This window comes from Elgaria multicarinata, chromosome 6 (assembly GCF_023053635.1).
Source record: "Elgaria multicarinata webbii isolate HBS135686 ecotype San Diego chromosome 6, rElgMul1.1.pri, whole genome shotgun sequence".
NCBI classification, from domain to species: domain Eukaryota; kingdom Metazoa; phylum Chordata; class Lepidosauria; order Squamata; family Anguidae; genus Elgaria; species Elgaria multicarinata.
This window is the reverse complement of record NC_086176.1, coordinates 118,572,507-118,595,146: the sequence shown is the minus strand read 5'-3', so window position 1 is coordinate 118,595,146 and position 22,640 is coordinate 118,572,507. Positions and strand designations below refer to the sequence as shown.

Below are 22,640 nucleotides of genomic sequence, written 5' to 3'. Positions count from 1 at the left end.
TTGTGAGAATCAGGCCTCTGTCTCGTGAAAAGTGGACAAGACGCTGAGCAATTTTAAGAATCCGAGAAGGATAAAGACTTTGGTGACTCATTGGGCTTTAATGAGGAGAGAACAGAATTTGATCCATGGAAATAAACTCCTAAGAAAAACGTACACAAGGTTTGTTAAGCCCACAGAGTATCTCAGGGGTGTTGAACTTCTTTCAGCCCAAACACTGAATTCAATTTTGGAGAAACACTTGGGAGGGGGGGGGGATTTCAGCATTGGGCGGGTCTGAATGCAGAACGGGTGGGGCCAAATATACCAGCATATTTAAGCTTAAAGCTCTTAAATTCCAATAATTAATTCTTGGGAGTGATACTTCAACTGTTTAAAATGGCGGAAGACAAGACAATAAAAGCTGGGAAACCACCAATCAGTGGTTAGGGGAAGCAGCTGGGGCCAGTTGAAAGGGCGTGACCATCTAGGGAACTCCAGAGCACTAGACTGGGACTCAAGCTAGGCCAGAATTGGCCCACAAGCCTTATGTTCAACACCACTGGAATATAGAGTACTTGGACCCTAACAATGACCTGTGGCCCTCCAGAAGTTTTGGCCTGCAACCCCACCCAACAGAGCCAATGGAGAAGAACCATGGGAGCTATAGGCCGAAATAACTGGAGGCCCACACAAATTTCTCATGCCTGATGTAGAAGGGCCCCTTTTCATATTGTTCTGGTGCTGGGAGTAGTGCTCCTTCAGCTGCTAGAAATGCCCATACATACAATACAACAGCCACAGAAGGGCCTTTTGAGATGTTTGGGGGTGCAGGTAGAGATTCAGAGAGACGGGCCACTTAGGAGCCTTAAGACGGAATCCTGAAGTTACAAGAAGCTAGATTCCTCCTGGACATCAGGAAAAAATTTCCTGACTGTTAGAAGCAGTACAACAATGGAACCAACAACCTAGGGAGGTTGTGAGGTCTCCCACACTAGGGGCATTCAAGAGGCAGCTGGACAACCATCTATCAGGGATGCTTTAGGGTGGATTCCTGCATTGAGCAGGGGGTTGGACTCGATGGCCTTGTAGGCCCCTTCCAACTCTGCTATTCTATGATTCCAAGGCCACAGGTTTGCTCTCCATAAAATGGAGTACCAGTAGCAGTACCAGCCTCTGACAAGGCAGGAGACAGGATCTGGCTGTTAAGCATGGAGTGGGTTGTTCTTGGGCCTAAAAGCTCTTAATCCCTAATACTTTCCTCAAAGTACACTGAAGAGGGAATTCTGGAGTAAGTCACGTCATTCATTTAGACGTATTATGTGCAATGCTGCTTGGACATCGATCTAAAACACTTCTCCAGATATATACCTGTAATTGTCGGTCGTATGATTAGTTCTGTTAAGTTCATCTATTTCTATTTATAACCTATTTTAGTCACAAGGGCTCAGGGTAAATAAAGGCATTTGCAGCATGGAATGTGGAAACCCATAAAATATGCATAATAGTGCAATATAAAAAATATTACTTATGGGTTGAGAGATAAAAATATATCCGTAAAAACATACTTTTAAGAATATGCTGCCCAATTTTACTGGTTAGCTATTATAGGCTCTTAATAAATAATATATTAGTCAGAATGCATTACGGGCCATTTTTATGGTGATGAAGCCTCTGGGAATGACTGGAGGAAAGAAGCCCTTTGGTCACAGAAAGATTGGGCAGTAGAAATGGCCTTTGCTGCCGTTGGGTGGTCTGCTCAGAACCCAGAGAGAGACGAAGCCGGTAGAAGAAGGCTCATGGAAGGAGGGTTAGAAGAACGAGATGCCGAGGAAAGAGAGAGGTGGCGGCTTAAGAAGGAAACAGCCCAAGGAAAGGACTGGAGTTAACAGAAGGTGGGAAGCAGGTGACCGTTGAACTCCCCCATTGGAGGGGCCATAGCTCAGCGTGACAGAGCACATGCTTCGCATGCAGAACGTCCCAGGTTCAATCTCCAGTATCTTCAAGTAGGAAGAGGAAAGGAATCCCACCTGAAACCCCGGAGAGCCATCGCTGCCAGTCAGTGACGACCATACTGGGCTACATGGACAAGTGGTCTGACTTGGTACAAGGCAGCTTCCTGGGTTCCCCTTGCTCGATTCAAAATTGGTCTTGGCAAACCAGGTTCTGTTTTTTTAACACTGGAAAATAGCTTGGCTATTCCAAGCGATTGGATCACTGTTTACAGTTGTTTTTAGATGTATGTTTTTATGATGATTTTTAGGATGATCAGGGGTCTGGAAACAAAGCCCTATGAAGAGAGACTGAAAGAACTGGGCATATTTAGCCTGGAGAAGAGAAGATTGAGGGAGACATGAGAGCACTCTTCAAATACTTCAAAGGTTGTCACACAGAGGAGGGCCAGGATCTCTTCTCGATCCTCCCAGAGTGCAGGACACGGAATAACGGGCTCAAGTTAAAGGAAGCCAGATTCCAGATGGACATCAGGAAAAACTTCCTGACTGTTAGAGCAGTGTGACAATGGAATCAGTTGCCTGGTGAGGTTGTGGCCTCTCCCACACTAGAGGCCTTCAAGAGGCAGCTGGACAACCATCTGTCAGGGATGCTTTAGGGTGGATTTCTGCATTGAGCAGGGGGTTGGACTCAATGGCCTTGTAGGCCCCTTCCAACTCTGCTATTCTATGATTCTATGTATACTGTATGGTTTTATAGTTTAAAATTTTGTATATCGTTTTTTATTGTTTTAATCTTATATAAACCGCCCAGAGAGCTTCAGCTATGGGGCGGTATAGTAATAATAATAACTCATTCCTCTCGTACAATGATGGAGTATAGTAGCAGGATCACAAAAAAAAAATATTGTAAAGTTTTAGATGGAATTTGCATGAGTCTCCAACGTTCCACACCACCACCACGAGCCTTGAAGCAGAAGCTGAACAGACCATTTTCTATATTTGCTGGTGGACAGCGGGAATTTCACAAAAGGCTGGTAAATATTCTAGTCGGTGGCCTAGCCGAGATATCCAAGGCTGCTGCAAATTGTCTTCTGCTAGTGAAAGCAGTGCTGGCTGAATGTCCAAGCAGCATCTTTACCAATGAGGCTGACTAAGCCATTAACTTGCTGGCTGAGCCTTCCTACGGTTCTTCCACAACCAGCTAATATCCTGCCTTATCATTATCCTATGCATGTTATTAAACTAGAAACAACATCTGCCTTTGATTGGTTTGACAACAAATCTATATTCTCTTGTGTAGTTATTCAATAAAACAAATGTAATAGATTGGGTAACCAGGTGAAGATAGATGCATTCTCCTACAAAGCCATATAGATTGGTGGAATTAACAAAGACATTTTCCTCTGAACATTCAAACGCATAATGAAAACAAACTCTTCCTCAATCCACATTTATGTGGGAGGTTAAAAATGTTGTTTTAATGTTCTTACTCTTGGTACTTGGTAAACATTTAGGTTAGAAACACACCGTTATCAATACCAACCTCCTGGGTTGCTTCAGTAAAACAAAATTTAAAAATGCTCCCAAGAAGCCTCCAATGACCAATTACAGAGTTAGCAGCGTGTGCACAGAGTTAATACAATACCATTACCACTTAACTCTGTACAGGCATACACAAATCTCACTTCAATTCACATTCCGTCCCATTTTCCACTGGGACAGAGTGTGAATTAAAGGCCACATGAAAATTTGTGTGCTTTTTTCTATGCATTTCTCCATATCTATGCATTTTTGCTTGCATTTTCCTGTAATGTACAGATTGTTGTATGCAATATACCTGAATGACGGATAAGAACAAAAAAAAACCCCTACTTCTTAATGGGTTTCATTACGCATTTGAATGGTGGAAGGAAAACTTCTTTGGTGGAATTATGAAGGAAGCCTTGCCAGGGTGGGGGGAAGTTCTGACAGGCTTATTTTTTTTAATAGTTTTTTTATTCTTTTCAATACTTAAACATACATCAATACAATAACAGAAAAAAAACCCCAACATAATACATAAAAATTGCATAACCTTAATAGCATATTTTCTAATTAAATGTTGACATAATCATACTTAACATAAACAGCATATTTTCTTATTAAATGTTAACATAATCATACTTAACATAAAAAAGTGCACTCCCCCCACCCCGGGATCTATTCCTGTTTCCAAAATCTCATTATTTCTTCTGGAGGTGGTTTCCTACTCCCCTAAGAAAAACCTTTTCCAGGAACTGTCTCCATATTGTTATTTCTCTTCTCACTTTTATATTACATGTTAATTTATCATTAATAGCAATGTCCCATATCTCTTTATACCAATCTTCTATATGGTAATCACCTTGAGCCTTCCAGTTCCTGGATATCATTAACCTTGCTGCCGTCAGCGTTATCAATTCTTTTGTCTCTTTATTACATTTTAATTCTCCATATAATGATAACAATGCTACTATAGGTGTCTCTTCAATCTGACAGGCTTAAACTCCATGTTAGTGTCATCAATCGTAGCGTGGTCATACTAGTCTATATTTTAGTTTTAATGCCCCCTACCCCGGTTGGTTTTTCCCCTCCCTCCCCTGTCTGTTACTGTGATTTTAGATTGTAAGCCGTATGGCAGATTGTCTTGTTATAAAGCACCATGAAAATTGATGGTGCTTTATAAATAAATATTATTAATAATAATCTTTTGGGTAATTTTACTAAGAAAGTGTATGATGGAATAATCCTTCCCAGCATAAAATGTGGGAACAGAGATACCAGTGAAGATGGGTAGCAACGGCAGCTATAGATGAAACAAGAGGGGGGGAAATAGTTAAGGCTGCTACAAAATCTTGTATCAATATGTTGAAGGGCACATTGGTGCAAAAGAACTCTCAGAAGCCATAAAAATATCTGCAATCTGACTGAGGGAAAGCGTTTGTCTTACATGATTCTAAACCTAAAGCTTGTTGTACTCAGCCTTCATGCTGATGTGCAATTGGAGCGTGTTCAGAGGAGGGCAACCAGGATGATCAGGGGTCTGGAAACAAAGCCCTATGAAGAGAGACTGAAAGAACTGGGCATGTTTAGCCTGGAGAAGAGAAGATTGAGGGGAGACATGAGAGCACTCTTCAAATACTTAAAAAGTTGTCACACAGAGGAGGGCCAGGATCTCTTCTCGATCCTCCCAGAGTGCAGGACACGGAATAACGGGCTCAAGTTAAAGGAAGCCAGATTCCAGATGGACATCAGGGAAAACTTCCTGACTGTTAGAGCAGTACGACAATGGAACCAGTTACCTAGGGAGGTTGTGGGCTCTCCCACACTAGAGGCCTTCAAGAGGCAGCTGGACAACCATCTGTCAGGGATGCTTTAGGGTGGATTCCTGCATTGAGCAGGGGGTTAGACTCAGTGGCCTTATAGGCCCCTTCCAACACTGCTATTCTATGATTCTATGAACTATAAATAGTTCCAGGCATCAATGTTGTCAGTGCAACTTCAATGCCAGCATGCAGAACGGCAATCCAATTTGCAACTCCTCCTTCTCCAACTGCCTGTTCCGTCAGGGCATAGGTGGCAGAAGGGGGTATGGATATAACTTCAGACTCAACTTCTTGATAACTTCACTTTTATCTTTCTGAGTGCAGGTATTACCATTACTGTTTCTCTGGAAAGAGCAGAAAGGTTAATGTGTGATTTAACTATGCATGCAGGCAAAAATTCGTTTGGTTCACATCTTCATATGAACTGACCTAATTTGAACTTCCTGAACTAGTACGCAAACAAGAGGTTAGTTCTCCGATCTACAGCTGTGTACAAAAATGCTTTCATTCAGGTACGTTGCATACAAAAGTAAAAGGAAATACACACAAAAATGCATACATTTTTTGTGTGGACTTTAGAAGAACTTACAAACTGATGTAAAAAACAATGAACTTATTGCTTGAAAAAATGCAAATGTCATAGAAAGCAAAAAAGATTTGTTCATGCCTAACTCTAACAATGCAGACAGCCCATTTTCTTTTTATTCCTCTTTTTTATTTTAGCAGCCTCCACATAGTAATGAAAGGCTTACATAACAAGACGAAATGCAGTTTTAGCGTTCCCTGTGGCATCTATCAGCGAGGCGACTAATTTATCCACTATTCGCCACAGTGCTTGGCTTAATCTGCTCCCTGAGACACACAGAACTGCCGTCGCACTTCTGGAAGGTAGTTTAATACACTTCTAGAAACAGCAGGCATCTCTGTAAATACCTACTGGGAGATGACTAAAATCTTATAGATTGCTCATATATTCTTCAAAATTTTCTTGTATTCCTTTGTAGATGTGAAAGGTATGATTCATATGTCATTGAACCTAAGCTTGTCTATGTAATTAATATATAGTTTTCATGCTACCCAAATACATCACCTGGGATTGTTAAGAACATATGAAGAGTCATGCTGGATCAGACCAAAGGTCCATCTAGTCCAGCACTCTGTTCACACAGTGGCCAACCAGCTGTTAGCCAGGGACCAACAAAGCAGGACGCAGTGCAACAGCCCTCTCCCACCCATGTTCCCCAGCAACTAGTGTATACAGGATTACTGCCTCAGATACTGGTAGCACATAGCCATCAGGGCTAGTAGCCCTTGATAGCCTTCCACTCCAGGAATTTATCCAACCCCTTTTTAAAGTCATCTAAATTGGTGACCATCACCACATCTTGTAGTAGCGAATTCCATAGTTTAACTATGCGCTTGTGAAGAAGTAATTCCTTTTATCTGTCCTGAATCTCCCACCAATCAGCTTCATGGGATGATCCTGAGCTCTAGTATTATGGCATAATTTTGTACAACTCTATCAAGTCTCCTTACTCTACTTTTTTCCAAGCTAAACAATCCCAGCTGTAGTAACCTTCCCTCAGAGGGAAGGTGCTCCAAAAGCCTCATTGATTTGATAGTGTGCTGCATCAAGAAACAGATCTAAACTTATTTGTATTGCCCAAGCAAAGATGACTTTTGGCACTGGCCTAGAGGTGAGTGGTTACATGGAGCTTGAGTATCTTATCTGATGTTATTCCAGACACACTTCCTGCATCCAGTTTTGCTGAGGCAAACACAAAAGATTGTCAATCAACCCATTACATTAGACCATTATTATTATTATTATTTATTTATATAGCACCATCAATGTACATGGACCAGATCTACCCTATACATTAGAGCACGACCAGTAAATGCTGAAAATCTGATTTTAAGAAAAACTGCTGAAGGTGACTTTATCCAGAAATGTTGATCCACTAAGAGCAAGCAAAAAGTTTAATGCAGAAACCCCAGCAAGAACTGTCTTCATTTTCTATACAAAAAGTGTGGCTATGTTATTATTATTATTATTATTATTATTATTATTATTATTATTTATTTATTTATTTATTTATATAGCACCATCAATGTACATGGTGCTGTACAGATAACACAGTAAATAGCAAGACCCTGCCGCATAGGCTTACAATCTAATAAGTTGTAGTAAACAATAAAGAGGGAAGGAGAATGCAAACAGGCACAGGGAAGTGTAAACAGGCACCGGGTAGGGTGAAGCTAACAGTATAGAGTCAGAACAAACTCAATATTTGAAGGCTATAGGGAAAAGAAAAGTTTTTAGCTGAGTTTTAAAAGCAGTGATTGAGTTTGTAGTTCTCAAGTGTTCTGGAAGAGCGTTCCAGGCGTAAGGCTTTTGAGATTTGGCCCTCTGCTGTTTTCTCAGACAACTTACAATTCAAACTGCCAGCATACATAGAGCAGGAAACTGGGAACTCTTAACTGACAGTTAGGAAAGCTTATGGCAAGAGGAGTATGGCTTGCATCGGAATGGCCTCCTGGGGCATTTTGGTGCCACCCTCTGAGTCAAGTCCTGGAGCCTCAACCCCCAATAATATCAAAGTTCCCACTGTTATGACTTGGATTGTCACCTTTAGCTCCAGGTTTTCCAAACGTGAGCCTTCCAAAAACCCATGGGAAAGGACTGGGAGCGGGGTGGGGGGGATATTGCCCTAGCCAAACTGTTCCCTCCCACCACCCCTGCCAGCCATCTACTCCTTGCCCTCTGGGGACTCCCAATGAATCTTAGCAGCACAAAGCTGCTATTATCAAATCTGCAGATGACACAAAATTGGGTGGGATAGCTAATACCCTGGAAGACAGAAACAAACTTCAAAGTGATCTTGATAGGCTGGAGTGCTGGGCTGAAAACAACAGAATGAAATTTAATAGGGATAAATGCCAAGTACTACATTTGGGAAATAGAAACCAAATGCACAGTTACAAGATGGGAGATACTTGGCTCAGCAATACTACAAACGAGAAGGATCTTGGAATTGTTGTAGATCACAAGCTGAATATGAGCCAACAGTGCGATATGGCTGCAAGAAAGGCCAATGCTATTTTGGGCTGCATTAATAGAAGTATGGCTTCCAAATCACGTGAGGTCCTGGTTCCTCTCTATTCGGCCCTGGTTAGGCCTCATCTAGAGTATTGTGTCCAGTTCTGGGCTCCACAATTCAAGAAGGACACAGACAAGCTGGAGCGTGTTCAGAGGAGGGCGACCAGGATGATCAGGGGTCTGGAAACAAAGCCCTATGGAGAGAGACTGAAAGAACTGGGCATGTTTAGCCTGGAGAAGAGAAGATTGAGGGGAAACATGATAGCACTCTTCAAAGACTTGAAAGGTTGTCACACAGAGAAGGGCCAGGATCTCTTCTCAATCCTCCCAGAGTGCAGGACACGGAATAATGGGCTCAAGTTAAAGGAAGCCAGATTCCAGCTGGACATCAGGAAAAACTTCCTGTTAGAGCAGTACAACAATGGAATCAGTTACCTAGGGAGGTTGTAGGCTCTCCCACACTTGAGGCAATCAAGAGGCAGCTGGACAACCATCTGTCAGGGATGCTTTAGGGTGGATTCCTGCATTGAGCAGGGGGTTGGACTCGATGGCCTTGTAGGCCACTTCTAACCCTGCTATTCTATGATTCTATGAAAGCATGAGCCCTGCTTGGTGGTGGTGGTGTGGGCAAGGCAAGTTATTTCTCAGCAAGGGTGGGTTGAGTGAAGAAAAGAAAACGTTCCATAGCTCATCTGCTCATTTGAGCCTCCAGAGTAATAATTATTTTGGCCTCAGATTCTTGACTCCTATGCTGTACAGGAAAGAAACAACCCTATCTGTAGCTGCAAAGAAAATCTGGAAAATATTACCTTCATGTATACTCTGCTATCTGCATTGTTCTCTCAATATACAGGGAGTGTAGCACAGCTGACAGACCCCTCCCAGGAAGCCTACAATCTAAAATTCTGCCTTTTGGGGGAGATTTTGACTAGATACCGTCTGGAATTCTTATCAGCTTTAAGAGTCTATAAACAAGGAATCTCTTAACTTTTCTCTCCTCTCTCTGTGTACCTAAAATGTATACAGGTGAAAACTACCTTTCATTTTTACACCGTTAATTTTATTTTATTATTGCTCAGGTTCTCAAAGCAGCAGTTTCTGCAGCTGAAACTCTCCCCACGGCCTGAGTTCGATCCCAGCGGAAGCTGGTTTCAGGCAGCCGGCTCAGGTCGACTCAGCCTTCCATCCTCCCGAGGTCGGTAAAATGAGTACCCAGTTAGCTGGGGGAAAGGTAATAATGGTCGGGGAAGGCAACGGCAAACCACCCCGCTATAAGGCCTGCCAAGAAAACTTCAGAGAAAGCTGGCGTCCCTTCAAGAGTCAGTAATGACTCAGTGCTTGCACGAGAGGTTCCTTTCCTTTCCTTCTTTCTCAGATTTCTGCACAATGACTAGCTTCAGAGTAATGGCAGCAGCCACAGCCCTGGATCTAATCTTGTTATTGTTCAGCTCTGTCCTGGACACAATAAACAGGTTGTACATACAGACGTGTTCCAAGATGCACTGTCAAGTTTTATTCTTTAACTGTACAACCCTATGCATGTCTACTCAGAAGTAAGTCCCATTGAGTTTGTATGGGTCAAACTCCCAGAAAATGTGCATAGGGTTGCAAGTTTTTTTACAATATAAAGATGTAAAATTCAAATTTTGCTTGACATAATATTTTTTCATTTTAGAATGTATATCCCAAAACAGTTTATAAGATAAAATCATGATAAAATGCGACAAATTCATTGTTAAAACTATAAATCAGTGATAAAACAATAAAATCTTATTATAATAAACAGGGGATGGCCAGTTCATTCTGCATGAAATATATGCATGAAATACATGAAATATATGAAACATATTGGATTCAGAACTGTCACTTGAGGCACCGGTGAACTCAGTGGCAAAGAGCACCTTTTATCAGCTTAGGTTGATATACCAACTGCGCCCTTATCCGGACGGAGATAGCCTAGCTACAGTTATCCATGCTCTGATAACCTCTCGTTTGGATTACTGCAATGCATTATACGTGGGGCTGCCTTTGAAAACGGTCCGGAAACTTCAACTGGTACAAAACAGGGCAGCACGGTTACTAACAGGGACTGGCCGACGAGACCACATCACGCCAGTCCTTTTCCAGCTTCATGGGCTGCCAGTCCAGGTCCGGGCCCAATTCAAAGTGCTGGTATTAATATCTAAAGCCCTAAACGGCTTGGGACCAGGCTATCTGAAGGAACTCCTCCTCCCATATGTACCTGCCTGGACCCTAAGGTCATCCTCAGGGGTCCTTTTCTGCGAGCCCCTGCCAAAGGAAGTAAGGCAGGTGGATACCAGGAGGAGGGCCTTCTCTGCTGTGGCACCCTGGTTGTGGAATGAGCTCCCTAAGGAGGTTCGCTTGGCACCTACATTATATGCCTTTAGACGCCAGGTGAAGACCTTTTTATTCTCCCAACATTTTAACAGTCTATAAATAAATTTTAACTCGGTGTTTTAAATTTGTAATTTTGCATTGCTGCTGCTTTTATCAGGTTGAGCTTTTATAATGTATTTTATATTATGGTTTTATACTGTTGTTTTATACTTTGAGTGGTTTTAATTTTTGTGAACCGCCCAGGGAGCTCCGGCTATTGGGCGGTATAGAAATGCAATAAATAAATAAATAAATATGCAGCAATGAGTCTTGTGGCAATTTAAAGATTAAGGTATTTATTCTGGGATGAGCTTTCATGGACGCTGTGCATTTTATCAGGTGTGTGTCAGATTATATCCAATGTGGTGGCCTTTCTTGATTTTTAAGGTGCCACAAAACCCTTTATCTTTTTTTTGTTTTTATTTTTTTGCTGCAACGGACTAATACAGTTGCCCCTCTGGGAATAATAATATACAGTGTGCCGTTTCCCCCCCCCCCCGCAGCTTTAAGACCCTTTTAATTTGTTGTTTTTGTTTGCACTACTATCATTGTACTGGCTACATTTTTACAGTGATGTTGGTGTTTATGATAATAGTATTATTAATACTCATATCCTTAACATGCAGCCTTGAATCTCTGCTTTTGCTTCTTTTAAATTTGGTTTTAACTGTTTTATTCTGTTTTTATTTTAATTTTATCTTGTACACCGCTCCGAAATGTTTCTATGGGGGAGCAGTATATAAATATTCTAAAGTTTTCAATATTTTAATATTTTAAAATGTTAATATTTCTGAAGCTTTTAAAACTTGATTTTGATCTTACTTTTATACTGCTAGTTTTACTCTACCCTGTGCCTGTTTGGTGCATTCTCTTCCCTTTCTTATTGTTTTATTATGATTCTATTAGAATGTAAGCCTATGCGGCAGGGTTTTTGCTATTTTATTGTTTTACTCTGTACAGCACCATGTACACTGATGGTGCTATATAAATAAATAATACCCTATTTCTTCGATTCTAAGACGGACATTTTCCCCCATATAAACGTCTCTAAAAACGGGGTGCGTCTTAGAATCGTGGGTGCATCTTAGGGTTTTTTTTCCTGTTGGTGGTACTGAAATTAGTGTGCGTCTTACAATCGATGGCATCTTACAATCGAAGAAATATGGTAATAATAAATTATAATAAATAATAATAATAGTAATAATAAATAAATAATAATAAATAAATAAATAGTATCTGTGTGCCACTCAGAATACATTTTTATTTATTTATTTTGTATAGAACAGCGAGGCAGAAATGAAATGAGACTAATTAAGATATAATTAAAATATAATACACTGCCTAACGCCCCCCGACCTTGCATGTTGGGCACCTGTAAGGACTGACGTCATGAGCAGGAGGGAGGACGTCACGGGGCCGCTGACAGCTGCGGTGATGACGTCACGGTCGCGCCCCCACCCCAAAATAAACCCCAACTTCCGTACCTGCTTGCGCTTGTAGATCTCTTTCCCGGGCATCCCTGCGAGTCTCCCTCCGCCGCCTTTTCCTTCCCTTCTGTTATTTTAAGTCTTCCTCGCCTGTTCCCAGCTTCCGGAAGTTGACTCCGGCTTCCATGGCAACCATCCGGAAGTGGCCCTTTTGCCATAGAGAGAGAAGAGGGGAGGGGAAGACTGCCGGCCTGAGCTTGGACGATTCCATCTTCCTTTTTTTTTTTTTTTTTTTGCGGGGGCAGGGAGGGGGGAGTTACGTGAAATGGTACGATCCTCACTCCAGGGTGGAGGGAAGCTGTTGAGGGAGAAGGAGGAGCGTGTGAGGGGGCGGGGAAGGAAAAGAATAATTCATGAGAAGGGTTGGGGGAGGAGGAGCCAAACCCACCGCTCCCCTCCCTCTCATGAATATTCAGATGAGGCGGGAGGCGCGCGGCTGAGGCGAGGCCGCCGGCGAGAAGAGTCGCGAGCCGGAAGGAGAAGCGGCGCGCTCGTGCCGGGACGTTGGCGCGCGTGCGCGCTGCGAGGGCGGGGCGGGGGCTGAGTCACCGCGGGCGTCTGAGGGAGAAGCAGCAGCGGCGTCTGAGGGAGCTTCGGCGGCGTCTCCTTCTCCTCCGTCGTCGTTGCCAGGGCTCTGAGGGGGGATGAGGCAGGCTGCGGCTGCGGCGAGGGCCCAGCCCCACCGACGCTGAGGCCCCTCGTCGTCGCCGCCGTCGCCCTCCACCGTTTCCCCGCTCCTCCTCGGCCTGGCTCCTCCACCCGCCGCCGGCACCATGATGGAGGAAATCGACCGCTTCCAAGTGCCCGCCGTGCGAGCCGAGATGCAGCCGCTGGTGAGCTGGGGGCGGCGGCGGCGAGTCTCCCCCGAGGGCGATGCTCAGCCCCGGCACCTTCCTCCTCCTCCTCCTCGGCCCCGCGACGTGCCCGCCTCCCCCCCGCCCCTCGCCAAGGCGTTGCCGCCCTGCCTGTCCGCCACAGGCCCCGGGACGCAGCGCCCACCCTAGCTGGGGATGCTAGGCGCTGTAGTCCCAACGCCTCTGAAGGGGGCCAGGACGGGCAAGGTCGCTGTGCCTTGCCTGTGTGGAGAAGAAGCCGCCGCCCCCCCTCGAGAATTAGCTATAGGGTGGGGTGGGGTGGGTTGCGAGGACCTCTCCTCCGCGGACATACGCGCAACTCTCATAGGGGTGGGGAGGAAATGATGCGCCCTCTTCCCCCCCCCGTGAGAAAAAGGCGCCGACGTCGAACTCTTTTCTCTCCCCCCCCAATCCTCCCCCTCTTCCCCCCCCCCGCCTAGCATCCTCGGCCCCACCTCTGCGGCAGGCTGGATTCCGGGCTGGAGAGAGAGGCCGGGGAGGGGGTGTCAGGTAAGGGGGCGCCTCCTTTGGAAAAGGTGGGGAGAACACGATAGCATCCCCCCTATCTCCCCCCCCCACAATATCAGTAGCAAAGTGTGTTCATCCTTTTTGGGGTGGGGGTTCCCCCCCCTTTCAGAAAGGAAGTAGTTCTCTGTTTGAGGTAAAAACATCTCCCCTGCTGGGGAAGACACCCTTGGCTCATGCTTTTTTAAAAAAATGATAAAATTGGGAGGGATTTGGGCTCCGAATTGATCTGCCAGACTTCTTTCAAGAGGACTTCACGACGCACTGGATTTGTGATTGAGCTGGCCTCTCCCTCCTCCTCCTCCTCCTCCAAATGCATGCACAGAGTCGAGAAGCAGGCTGTCGGATGGTTTGTAGTTGCTAGAGCCTGGGGAGAAGCCTTCTTGGGGAACAGAGGTGGTGGTGGGGGGTTGGCTTGCATGTTTTGCAAAGGGACACAGTATTGCACAGATCTCCCCCAGGATGTGAGGCAGTGACTGTTAGGATCCCGTCAGGGCCTCGAGGTTCTGATGCCCGCTGCCCCAACAGCAACAAGGTCAACGTAGAGGCCATTGCCTTCTCCCCGAGGAAGAGTGGAAGCAGAAATTCAAAACTGCTCTCTCCCCTTGCCTGGAAAATCTCTGAGGTTAGGAGTGACCCTTTTCTCAGGACTAAAAGGGAGTCTTGCCCTTGAGGAGCAGTGGGACTGGTCTGACCTTAGGGCGCATTGCGGTGGACACTTTCTCCTGACTATGTCAAGAGTTCACAAACCCTAATAGTTGGATGGGGGGATTGGAGTGAACAGCTTTGTGGTGGCAAGTGGAGTGGGAACCTTTTCTGCTGCTAGCTTCAGCTGTTTCTCTGTTGCTTGCTCTCAATTTCCTGAGCTCCTGCTTTTCTGCAGCTCTGCTCAGCCTCCCTTTCCCTGAAGCTTCCTGCCCTAATCAGCAATCCTGTATTTAGGGACGCCATGATGTGCTGTGATAACATGCTTACCCCAGTCCCCTTTCATCAAGAGGTTTGTGAAGGCCTCTGTCACTGCTGGCAAGCAGAAAAGGAAGGGAACATGACTGGATGTTTTGGATCCTTGTCTGGCTAGGTGATGACATAATCCTTTTGTAAGCATGCATTGGAGAAGGATAAATATTGCATGTGGGCAGCATCTACAGGCAGAAGGAGAAAGAATAGATATATTACGACACTTGCCTGTGCTTTTATGCCCCTACAGTGCTAATCTGTGTTCAGAATCTTTGCCATGACGGGAATCTTTATGGGTCATTTTTGCTTTTAAGGGGAGAGCTCTGTGCTTGCTCAGTGTTGAAATAACAGGAGACGGTTGTAGTTTCAAACCTCCCTTCCCTTGCCAGATATGATATGCTAGAGAAGCATGGGGCTGTTTACTAGGTTGCTGTCCCTCTAAATGGTTCTGAAAGGAGGCTTAGGCAGCTGCTCTTCAGAGGTGCTGCCTACTCTCAAGGATTCTGTATGTAGAGAAAGCCTGCGTTTGTCCATGCACCTTTCAATCATAAGTTGATTCCCTTACTGGGTGGATGATGGAATCTGTAGTTCATTCCCAAACGGTGGAAATAGAATCCTTTTCCTTCCTTTTTATATCTCACTGCCTACACTGTGCATTGAGTACCAGCCTTGCCGTGTGTCTTCCCCCTTCTTTTCTGATGGTTGAAAAATGTTTTAAATTCCTAGGAATCTGTATGCATGTGTTAGACCCAAGCAATTGATGTGGCTGAAATTATATCTGAAATTACCGGATGCTAGCCTCCAATTTCTGAGTATCTGGTTTGTTTCAAACTATTATTGCCCATTCTCTGCTGTCTCTGTATGTGTATGTAGCTTTGGTCAGCCTTCCTGTCTCATTTTCAGATCAGCTGCTCTGTCATCTTTCAGATAGTTTATAAACACAGATTTGACCCAGAGAAGCTTATGATCCGTTAGGTTTGGGTTTCCTTTCCTATGGCCCTTCTCGAAGGATAAGCCACAACTTTCAGTACTCAGTTGCATCTCAGGGAATCGGAAGAAGTGTCTCCTGTTTACTCATCAGTAATCATTAGTCTGACCATGTGGCTTTATTGGCTGCTTTTTGTGTGCCATTTTGGACATATCTCTTCTTCCCTTTTTCTGTTCCTTTCCTCTGCTTAAACAGCATTAAATACTAAATGGAAATTTGACTTCCTTTGGCCTGCATGAGCCTCTTGAATGTTTGCTTGTCGTTTAGCTGTATGATCTTTGCCTATGTTTCAACCTCACAATACTTTAATCTCAGAAGAATCCTTAACTTGGGTATTTTGGAGGGCTCATGCTTTGTTGAGACATTTGAACTTCACTTCTGTACGTGTGCTTTATGGTAAAAAGGTAAAGGTGGTCTTCTGTAATGTCCTGAGTTTACATTACATTACTGTAATGTGTGTACTTACCTTCAAAGCTTTACATCTCTTGGGACCCAAATACTTGAAAGAATGCCTCTTCCCAAATGAGCCTGCTTCTGTCTTAACATCTTATGTTAAGGCCCTACTCTATGCTTTCCCGATCGGAAGTGCAATGTATAAGCAAAAGGCGAGGGCTTTCTTTGTGGTGGCACCCTGGCTTTGTAAAGCTCTCTCTAGAGAGGTATACCTGGCACCTTATTTCTGTTGTTTTTAGAATTAGGTTAAGAGTTGCCTTTTAACCTAAGCATTTCAATTGGTATAACTTCTCAGTCTGCCTTTGCAATTGAAACTGTAATTGAGTTTTTTTTATTTGCTGTCGCGTATTATGGCTCTTGGTTGTATTCTATTTGGTTTTACATTTTAATTGTTTCCATTGGCCTAGAATCTCATGTGATGAAGGGTGGCATAGAAATTGTTTAAATAAATAAGTTCCTGCCAGTTCACATATTTAAAGTGGCAGTTGTCATATCACCTCTGTAATCAAAATCATAATAGCTGCCTGTATGTTCCCTTTTCCTGGGTTGAAGATTCTGTTTGTAAATGGAATGTTGCAATATCAGTTTGACAGTATATCCCATTAACCCGAGACCTGCAAATTGAGCCCACTGAAGCATCACATCTACACTGTTCATTTGGGGTTTTTTTACCTTCTAGGTTAACTGTGTGTGTGCTTCCTTGTCCTTGCAGAATCTATAAACATTCTGCAAATGTAAATATTTTGCACCAATATGTGGCTCTTCTAAAATAGAGATGAAACATTGATTTGGTCATGAAAATGAAAGCAACGATTCTGGTGCTGATATGTGGATTTTGGGTTGAGATGGGATTATGAAAATGTTCATAATGTTATGATTTCCATCATTCAGATTGCAATATTTAAGCTTTTGGAAGAATTACGGAAGTAGTGGCCAAAACAAGTTTGGCTGAGGAAAAAGCAGCCCACCAGAGGCTCTACAATACACCCCACCACTTACAGAAGCATGATTTGTTGATACACAAGGCAGCCTTTTCTATTTCAGCATCCACTTTACGCAGCATCCTAACCCGGTTCAGACATTGACATCCCTTGGGTTGTCGGGGCCATATGGGTGTGAGTGTGTGTGCCTGGACACTTGATGCTTCTGCTTTGTTCTTGGATTAGAGTATTCCATTCCTGGGTTGTGCTCAGTGGTGGGTGAACCCAGAACTCTGGATTGTTGAGTGAGAAACAATCTGGAGTCTTAACCCATGTTTTATTGTTAGTTAAAACTCTGAGTTGTTTCTTCCTCAACAACATAAAATTCGAGGTTTGCACATCATAGATCACAGGTGAACCTGTTGCATTCCTGGGTTGTTTTGTAAGCCAGAAACAAAATGTTTAGTGGTCAGAAGGCAGCTCACTCAATCTCATGTGGCCCTGAAAAACCATGGGTTAAATAACTCATGGTTTTGTGCAAACCGGGTCCCCCTCTTGATGGTTGGATGCTTCTGTTTAAGCTTCAGGTGTGTTGCTAAGACCTTTATTCTACCAAATGTTTTGCGTCGTTTAGTTCATCTCTCACCTTCGGCTATTGGGTGGTATAGAAATGCAATAATAATTAAGACCTGTTTTATCTCACTCTTATTATATTATACTGGTTTTACTCATTCTCAGATTATTTTTATTGTACTTATTTTGATGTATTTCAGTAATTTTGTAAGCCCCTTTGAATTTATTTGTAAAGAGAATTATGGTAGAGTTTTTTGGAATCTAATAAATAAAAAGCAGGCAAGGAAAAAATGGCCTAGAAAGTAGCAATGGAGGTGTCAGGGATGCGTTGGGGAAGCATAGAAACTCTAGTATCTGTCTACTGGAAACCTGGTTGAAACTCCATTTGTTTTGAGTCCATCTACCTTCTGTCTGCCTTTGTGGTCAGTTCCTCTTAACGTGAATGGGTTTTTCCCCCTCTGCATTTTCACTCTTTCAGTCCAGCTGCTGGAAAAAGTCTTTTCAGTCTCTGGATTAAGAACCTCTGGTTCATGTAACCTCCTGTGTATGCTCCCATCTCCAGTCTTTTGAAATCTGGGACACAGGCAGGGATGAATTTTAAATATTAGTGCGAAGCACAAATCAAACTGAAGCTCTAAGTTCTGGCCCACATTGGGTGAGCTAACCACTGTTGCCTGTCTAAAATTTACACAGTTTCTTCATATCAACAAACACCCCTTTTCATCTATTCAGTGCTTTGTATGCATAAAGTGTGTTTGTGCAGATTTTCTCCTATAGCAAGCAGGACTTTTTTCAACTCCAGAGCTCGTTATCAGAATTCCCTTTTGTTAGCAAGGGCTAGCAGAAATCTTGATCCCCTAGGACAGGGAATGTCCTGAGGGAGGAATGCATGTTGGCACAGGCTGCATGTACTTGATGTTTTATATGCAGATTCTTCCCATATGCGGAGCTCTGGAAGGAAAGGCTTTGCTTTGCTCTGCAGCAAGCTGGATTTTATAACCCCTCTGATAAACTGCTCCAGATCTTCCCCTTGCTTTGGGAGCACATTTCATTTCCTGGTGCTTGTTTATTTTTTGGTAACGAGGCTTAATAGCTCGTCATCCTCTCTAGTCTCATCTTTGTAGAATATGTGAATATATCTTTGCTCTTCCGCCCCGCCCCCTGCAGATGGAGGAGAAATGTCACCACTTAATCTAGGCTCAAGAGCTCTTGCAAATGAGTCGGCTGCAGATGTAGTCTACAACCTTGTACACACTTGAGGTACGAGTCTCACTCGATTCAGTGGGACCTCTGATTAAGCATGTGTAGGATTATATATTTTGTGATATATTTTAGGCTGCCTTGAGGCCCAGTATTGGGAAAAGGCGGGATACAAATAAATATAATAATAATAATAATAATAGGATTAGGCTCCTAATAATACGAGGTTTGCCCAGCTCACATTTTGCATCTACTACTTTTAAGCTTCTGCATATGGAAATTAGAACGTCTGTATTGGCATTTTAAGAGCCCAGTTTCACTGGCAACTGCAGTAAGCAAAGGCTACTCGAGGTATTTGGAATTGCAGCCTCTCGGGAGTACCAAGCAATTTTACCTCTAATTTTGGTCTCGCTTTGGAACCTTTATATTCCCACATTAAAACAGTCCTATTCAAGTATTATTTTATTATTTATTTATATAGCACCATCAATGTACATGGTGCTGTACAGATTACACAGTAAATAGCAAGACCCTGCCGCATAGGCTTACAATCTAATAAAGTTGTAGTAAACAATAAGGAGGGAAAGAGAATGCAAACAGGCACAGGGAAGTGTAAACAGGCACCGGGTAGGGTGAAGCTGACAGTATAGGGTCAGAACAAACTCAATATTTAAAAGCTATAGGGAAAAAAGTTTTTAGCTGAGTTTTAAAAGCTGTGATTAAGTTTGTAGTTCTCAAGTGTTCTGGAAGAGCGTTCCAGGCGTAAGGGGCAGCAGAAGAAAAAGGACGAAGCTGAGTAAGGGAAGTAGAGGCCCTTGGGCAGGCGAGAAGCATGGCATCAGAGGAGCGGAGAGCACGAGCGGGGCAATAGTGTGAGATGAGAGAGGAGAGATAGGCAGGAGCTAGACCGTGAAAAGCTTTGAGGGTCAACAGGAGAAGTTTATATTGGATTCTGGAGTGAATTGGAAGCCAATGAAGAGATTTCAGAAGTGGAGTGACATGGTCAGAGCGGCGGGCCAAGAAGATGATCTTGGCGGCAGAGTGGTGGACAGAGACCAGTGGTGGACAGAGACCAGTAGTCCTAGCAAAGTGAAGACAGTTCTTTGTGCCTGACATTATCCCTGGTCAGCATTTTATTTAATTATAATTTTAGGTTAATGTGATATGTAATAAGTTGGTACAATATTTGGAAATCATTTTTTCATTAAACTTAATGTTACTAGTTATGACCCATTGGTAAGCAAAAAATTTGGAATCTTGGAACACCGTAAATTGGGATTTACCCATATTTTTTTAAAAAGAGTGTTATGCAGATATTAGTTTCTGATTAATTTTGTTCCTTTAACTGTACTAAATCAGCGGACAAAAAGATGATTTATTATCTGGGCAGAGAAAAAGCCAGGGATTGGGATTTTAATGTTTCAAAAGAAGGAAAACTTGAATGGTTCCTTTATCTTTTCTGCTATTACAAATTGTAGGATGGCTTTGTCATGAATTAGAATCACGTATGTATCAGTTGTGTTATTCACTGTTCATGGTATTAATAATTAAACTTTAGAAGAAATAGCAAAGTATGCACTGTATGCTGTTGCCTTTCCTAATTTTCAGTATTTATATCCCGCCCAAAACCACATTCTCTGTTATCCCCAATAACACATTCCATGTATAAGAATGAATCCATAGCATAATTTAAAGTACATACAATCTGGCAGTAAACACCAATTAAAAATAAAAGCTGCTAAGCAGAATCAGTCCATGTTCTACCAATAGAAATGGATTCCTTCCATGAGTGGTATCCAGTTGTCGAACCTGAAAATCCAGTTATCTTGCTGTCACTGGCATTTTAAAAAATTAGCCCTATGGTTTTCTTTCTGTAAAGCCAGGTTAGGCAACCTGGTGCCTTTCCATATGTTACGGACTACAACTCCCATAATCCCTGATGATTGGCTATGCTGGCTATGTTTTATGAGAGCTGTAATCTCAGAAATCTGGAGGGCATCATGTTGTCTACTCCTGCTATAGAGGAATTTGCTCCACCACCTTTCAAAATGTGCTTGAGGAAAAATAGCAGTTGCTGGCACCTTTGTTCCCCACCACTGGCACAAAAAACAGTACAAAAAACATTAGAAGAGCCCTACTGGATCATATCAAGGGCCCATCTAGTTGAGCAGTCTGTTCACACAGTGACCCACTAGTTGCCCACAGGAAACTTAACAAGCAGCACACAAGTGCAGCACCACCACCCTCCCGCCCAGGTTTCCCATCAACTGGCATACATAGGCATACTACTGCCTCTGAATATGGTGGTAGCGTATCGCCATCAGGGCTAGCCATTGATAGTCTTATCTTCCATGAACTTGTCTAACCCCCTTTGAAAACCATCCAAATTCATGGCCATTGCTACAACTTGTGGTTGTGAGTTCCATAGTTTAACTCTGCATTGCTTGAAGGACTTCCTTTTATCTGTTCTGAATCTCCCAGCAATCAGCTTCATAGGATAACTACATGTTCTAGTATTATGAGAGAGGGAAAATGTCCACATTCTTCACACCACGCAAAATTTTGCACACCTCTATCATGTCTCCTCTTAGCCTCCTTTTTTCCAAGCTAAATAATCCCAACTGTTTCTCATAGGGGAGTTGCTTCAGCCACTTAATTGCCTTTTCCTACATGTTTCCCAGCTCTACAATATCTTTTTTTAGATGTGGTGACCAGAACTGTACAAATGCAGCCACAACACACATTTGTATAAGGGCAGTAATATATTTTGCAGTTTTATTCTCAATTCCTTTCTTAATTATGCCTACCACGGAATTTTCCTTTTCCACAGCAGCTGCACAGTGGGTTGACGTTTTCTTGAACTGTCCACAACAACCCCAAGATCTCTTCCTTCACCAGTCACTGCTATCTCAGATCCCATCAGGTTATACTTGAAGTTGGGATCTTTTCTCCCAGTGTGCTTCCATTGAATCACATTTGCCATTTGGATGCTCATTCTGCCCAGTTTGGAGAGATCCTTTTCGAGCTCCTCGCAATCTCTTTTTGTTTTAACCACTCTAAATAATTTGGTTTCATCGGCAAACATGGCCACTTCACTACTCACTCCTAATTCCAGATCATTTATGAATAAGTTGAAAAGCATTTGGTCCCGATACAGATGCCTTTGGGACCCCACTATTAACACCCCTCCATTGGGAGAATTTACCATTTTTTCCTACTCCCTGCTTTCTGTTCTTTAACCAGTTACTGATCCTTAAGAGGGCTTCTCTTATTCCATTCGGTAGCTTGCTGGCATTTGGTCGTTGCTCCTCAGAATCCATAATCAGTTGCTTCTTTTGACAGTCCTTTTCCAGTGACTAGTGTTCATTCTTGGAGTTCTGAAATTCCTTCATAGAGAAGGTAGTTGCAACACTTGAATTCTGGGATAACTGCCAGGTGTTGCCTTAAATTAATTCTTTCGTATATTTTATTGTTGTAAGCCACATTCTGCCCTGAAAGGTGCCCAAGAAATATTTTAAATAAGTAAATAAGTTGAAATTTACCTCAGTCGGATGGCCTGTTTTCTGCAATGAAGGATCTGTAATTTACGAACCTTTTGAAACTGAGAGGTTTCTAAGTACAGCTGTCGAAGCTATACATAAAACTTTTGTGATCTGTATTCATTCCAGGCACCCATCTGGTTGTTAAGCATACTGACCACCTATTTGTCAGTAACTGACATTGTGTGCTGCCATATTCCCTTCAGCAACCTGGAGGGACAAGAACAAATGTTACAGCCTTTGAGGAAGAATGGACAACCTGATGCATGCTGTTCTTTTTCTTCTCTAATTATCTCCATAATAGAGCAAGACATTAAAAAAACCCAGCCTGTTCTTTATCTGATTGGATCTTTCCCTTCCATTTTTCTTGAG

General features: G+C 43.1%; 2 protein-coding genes across 3 annotated transcripts in view; one reads left to right on the top strand and one right to left on the bottom strand.

The window, feature by feature from the left end:
* DNAI1 (dynein axonemal intermediate chain 1) overlaps nucleotides 1-12,380 on the bottom strand; it is a 211,084-nt gene extending 198,704 nt beyond the window's left edge. Inside the window, exon 1 of the mRNA XM_063128314.1 lies at nucleotides 12,257-12,380. Coding sequence (XP_062984384.1) covers nucleotides 12,257-12,289 — 33 coding nt within the window. The 5' untranslated portion in view covers nucleotides 12,290-12,380. The remainder of the gene's footprint in view (nucleotides 1-12,256) is intronic.
* Nucleotides 12,381-12,833: 453 nt separating this feature from the next.
* FAM219A (family with sequence similarity 219 member A) overlaps nucleotides 12,834-22,640 on the top strand; it is a 67,088-nt gene continuing 57,281 nt past the window's right edge. For both annotated transcript variants that reach the window (XM_063128336.1, XM_063128335.1), the window contains exon 1: nucleotides 12,834-13,092. In XM_063128336.1, coding sequence (XP_062984406.1) covers nucleotides 13,033-13,092 — 60 coding nt within the window. In that variant the 5' untranslated portion in view covers nucleotides 12,834-13,032. The remainder of the gene's footprint in view (nucleotides 13,093-22,640) is intronic.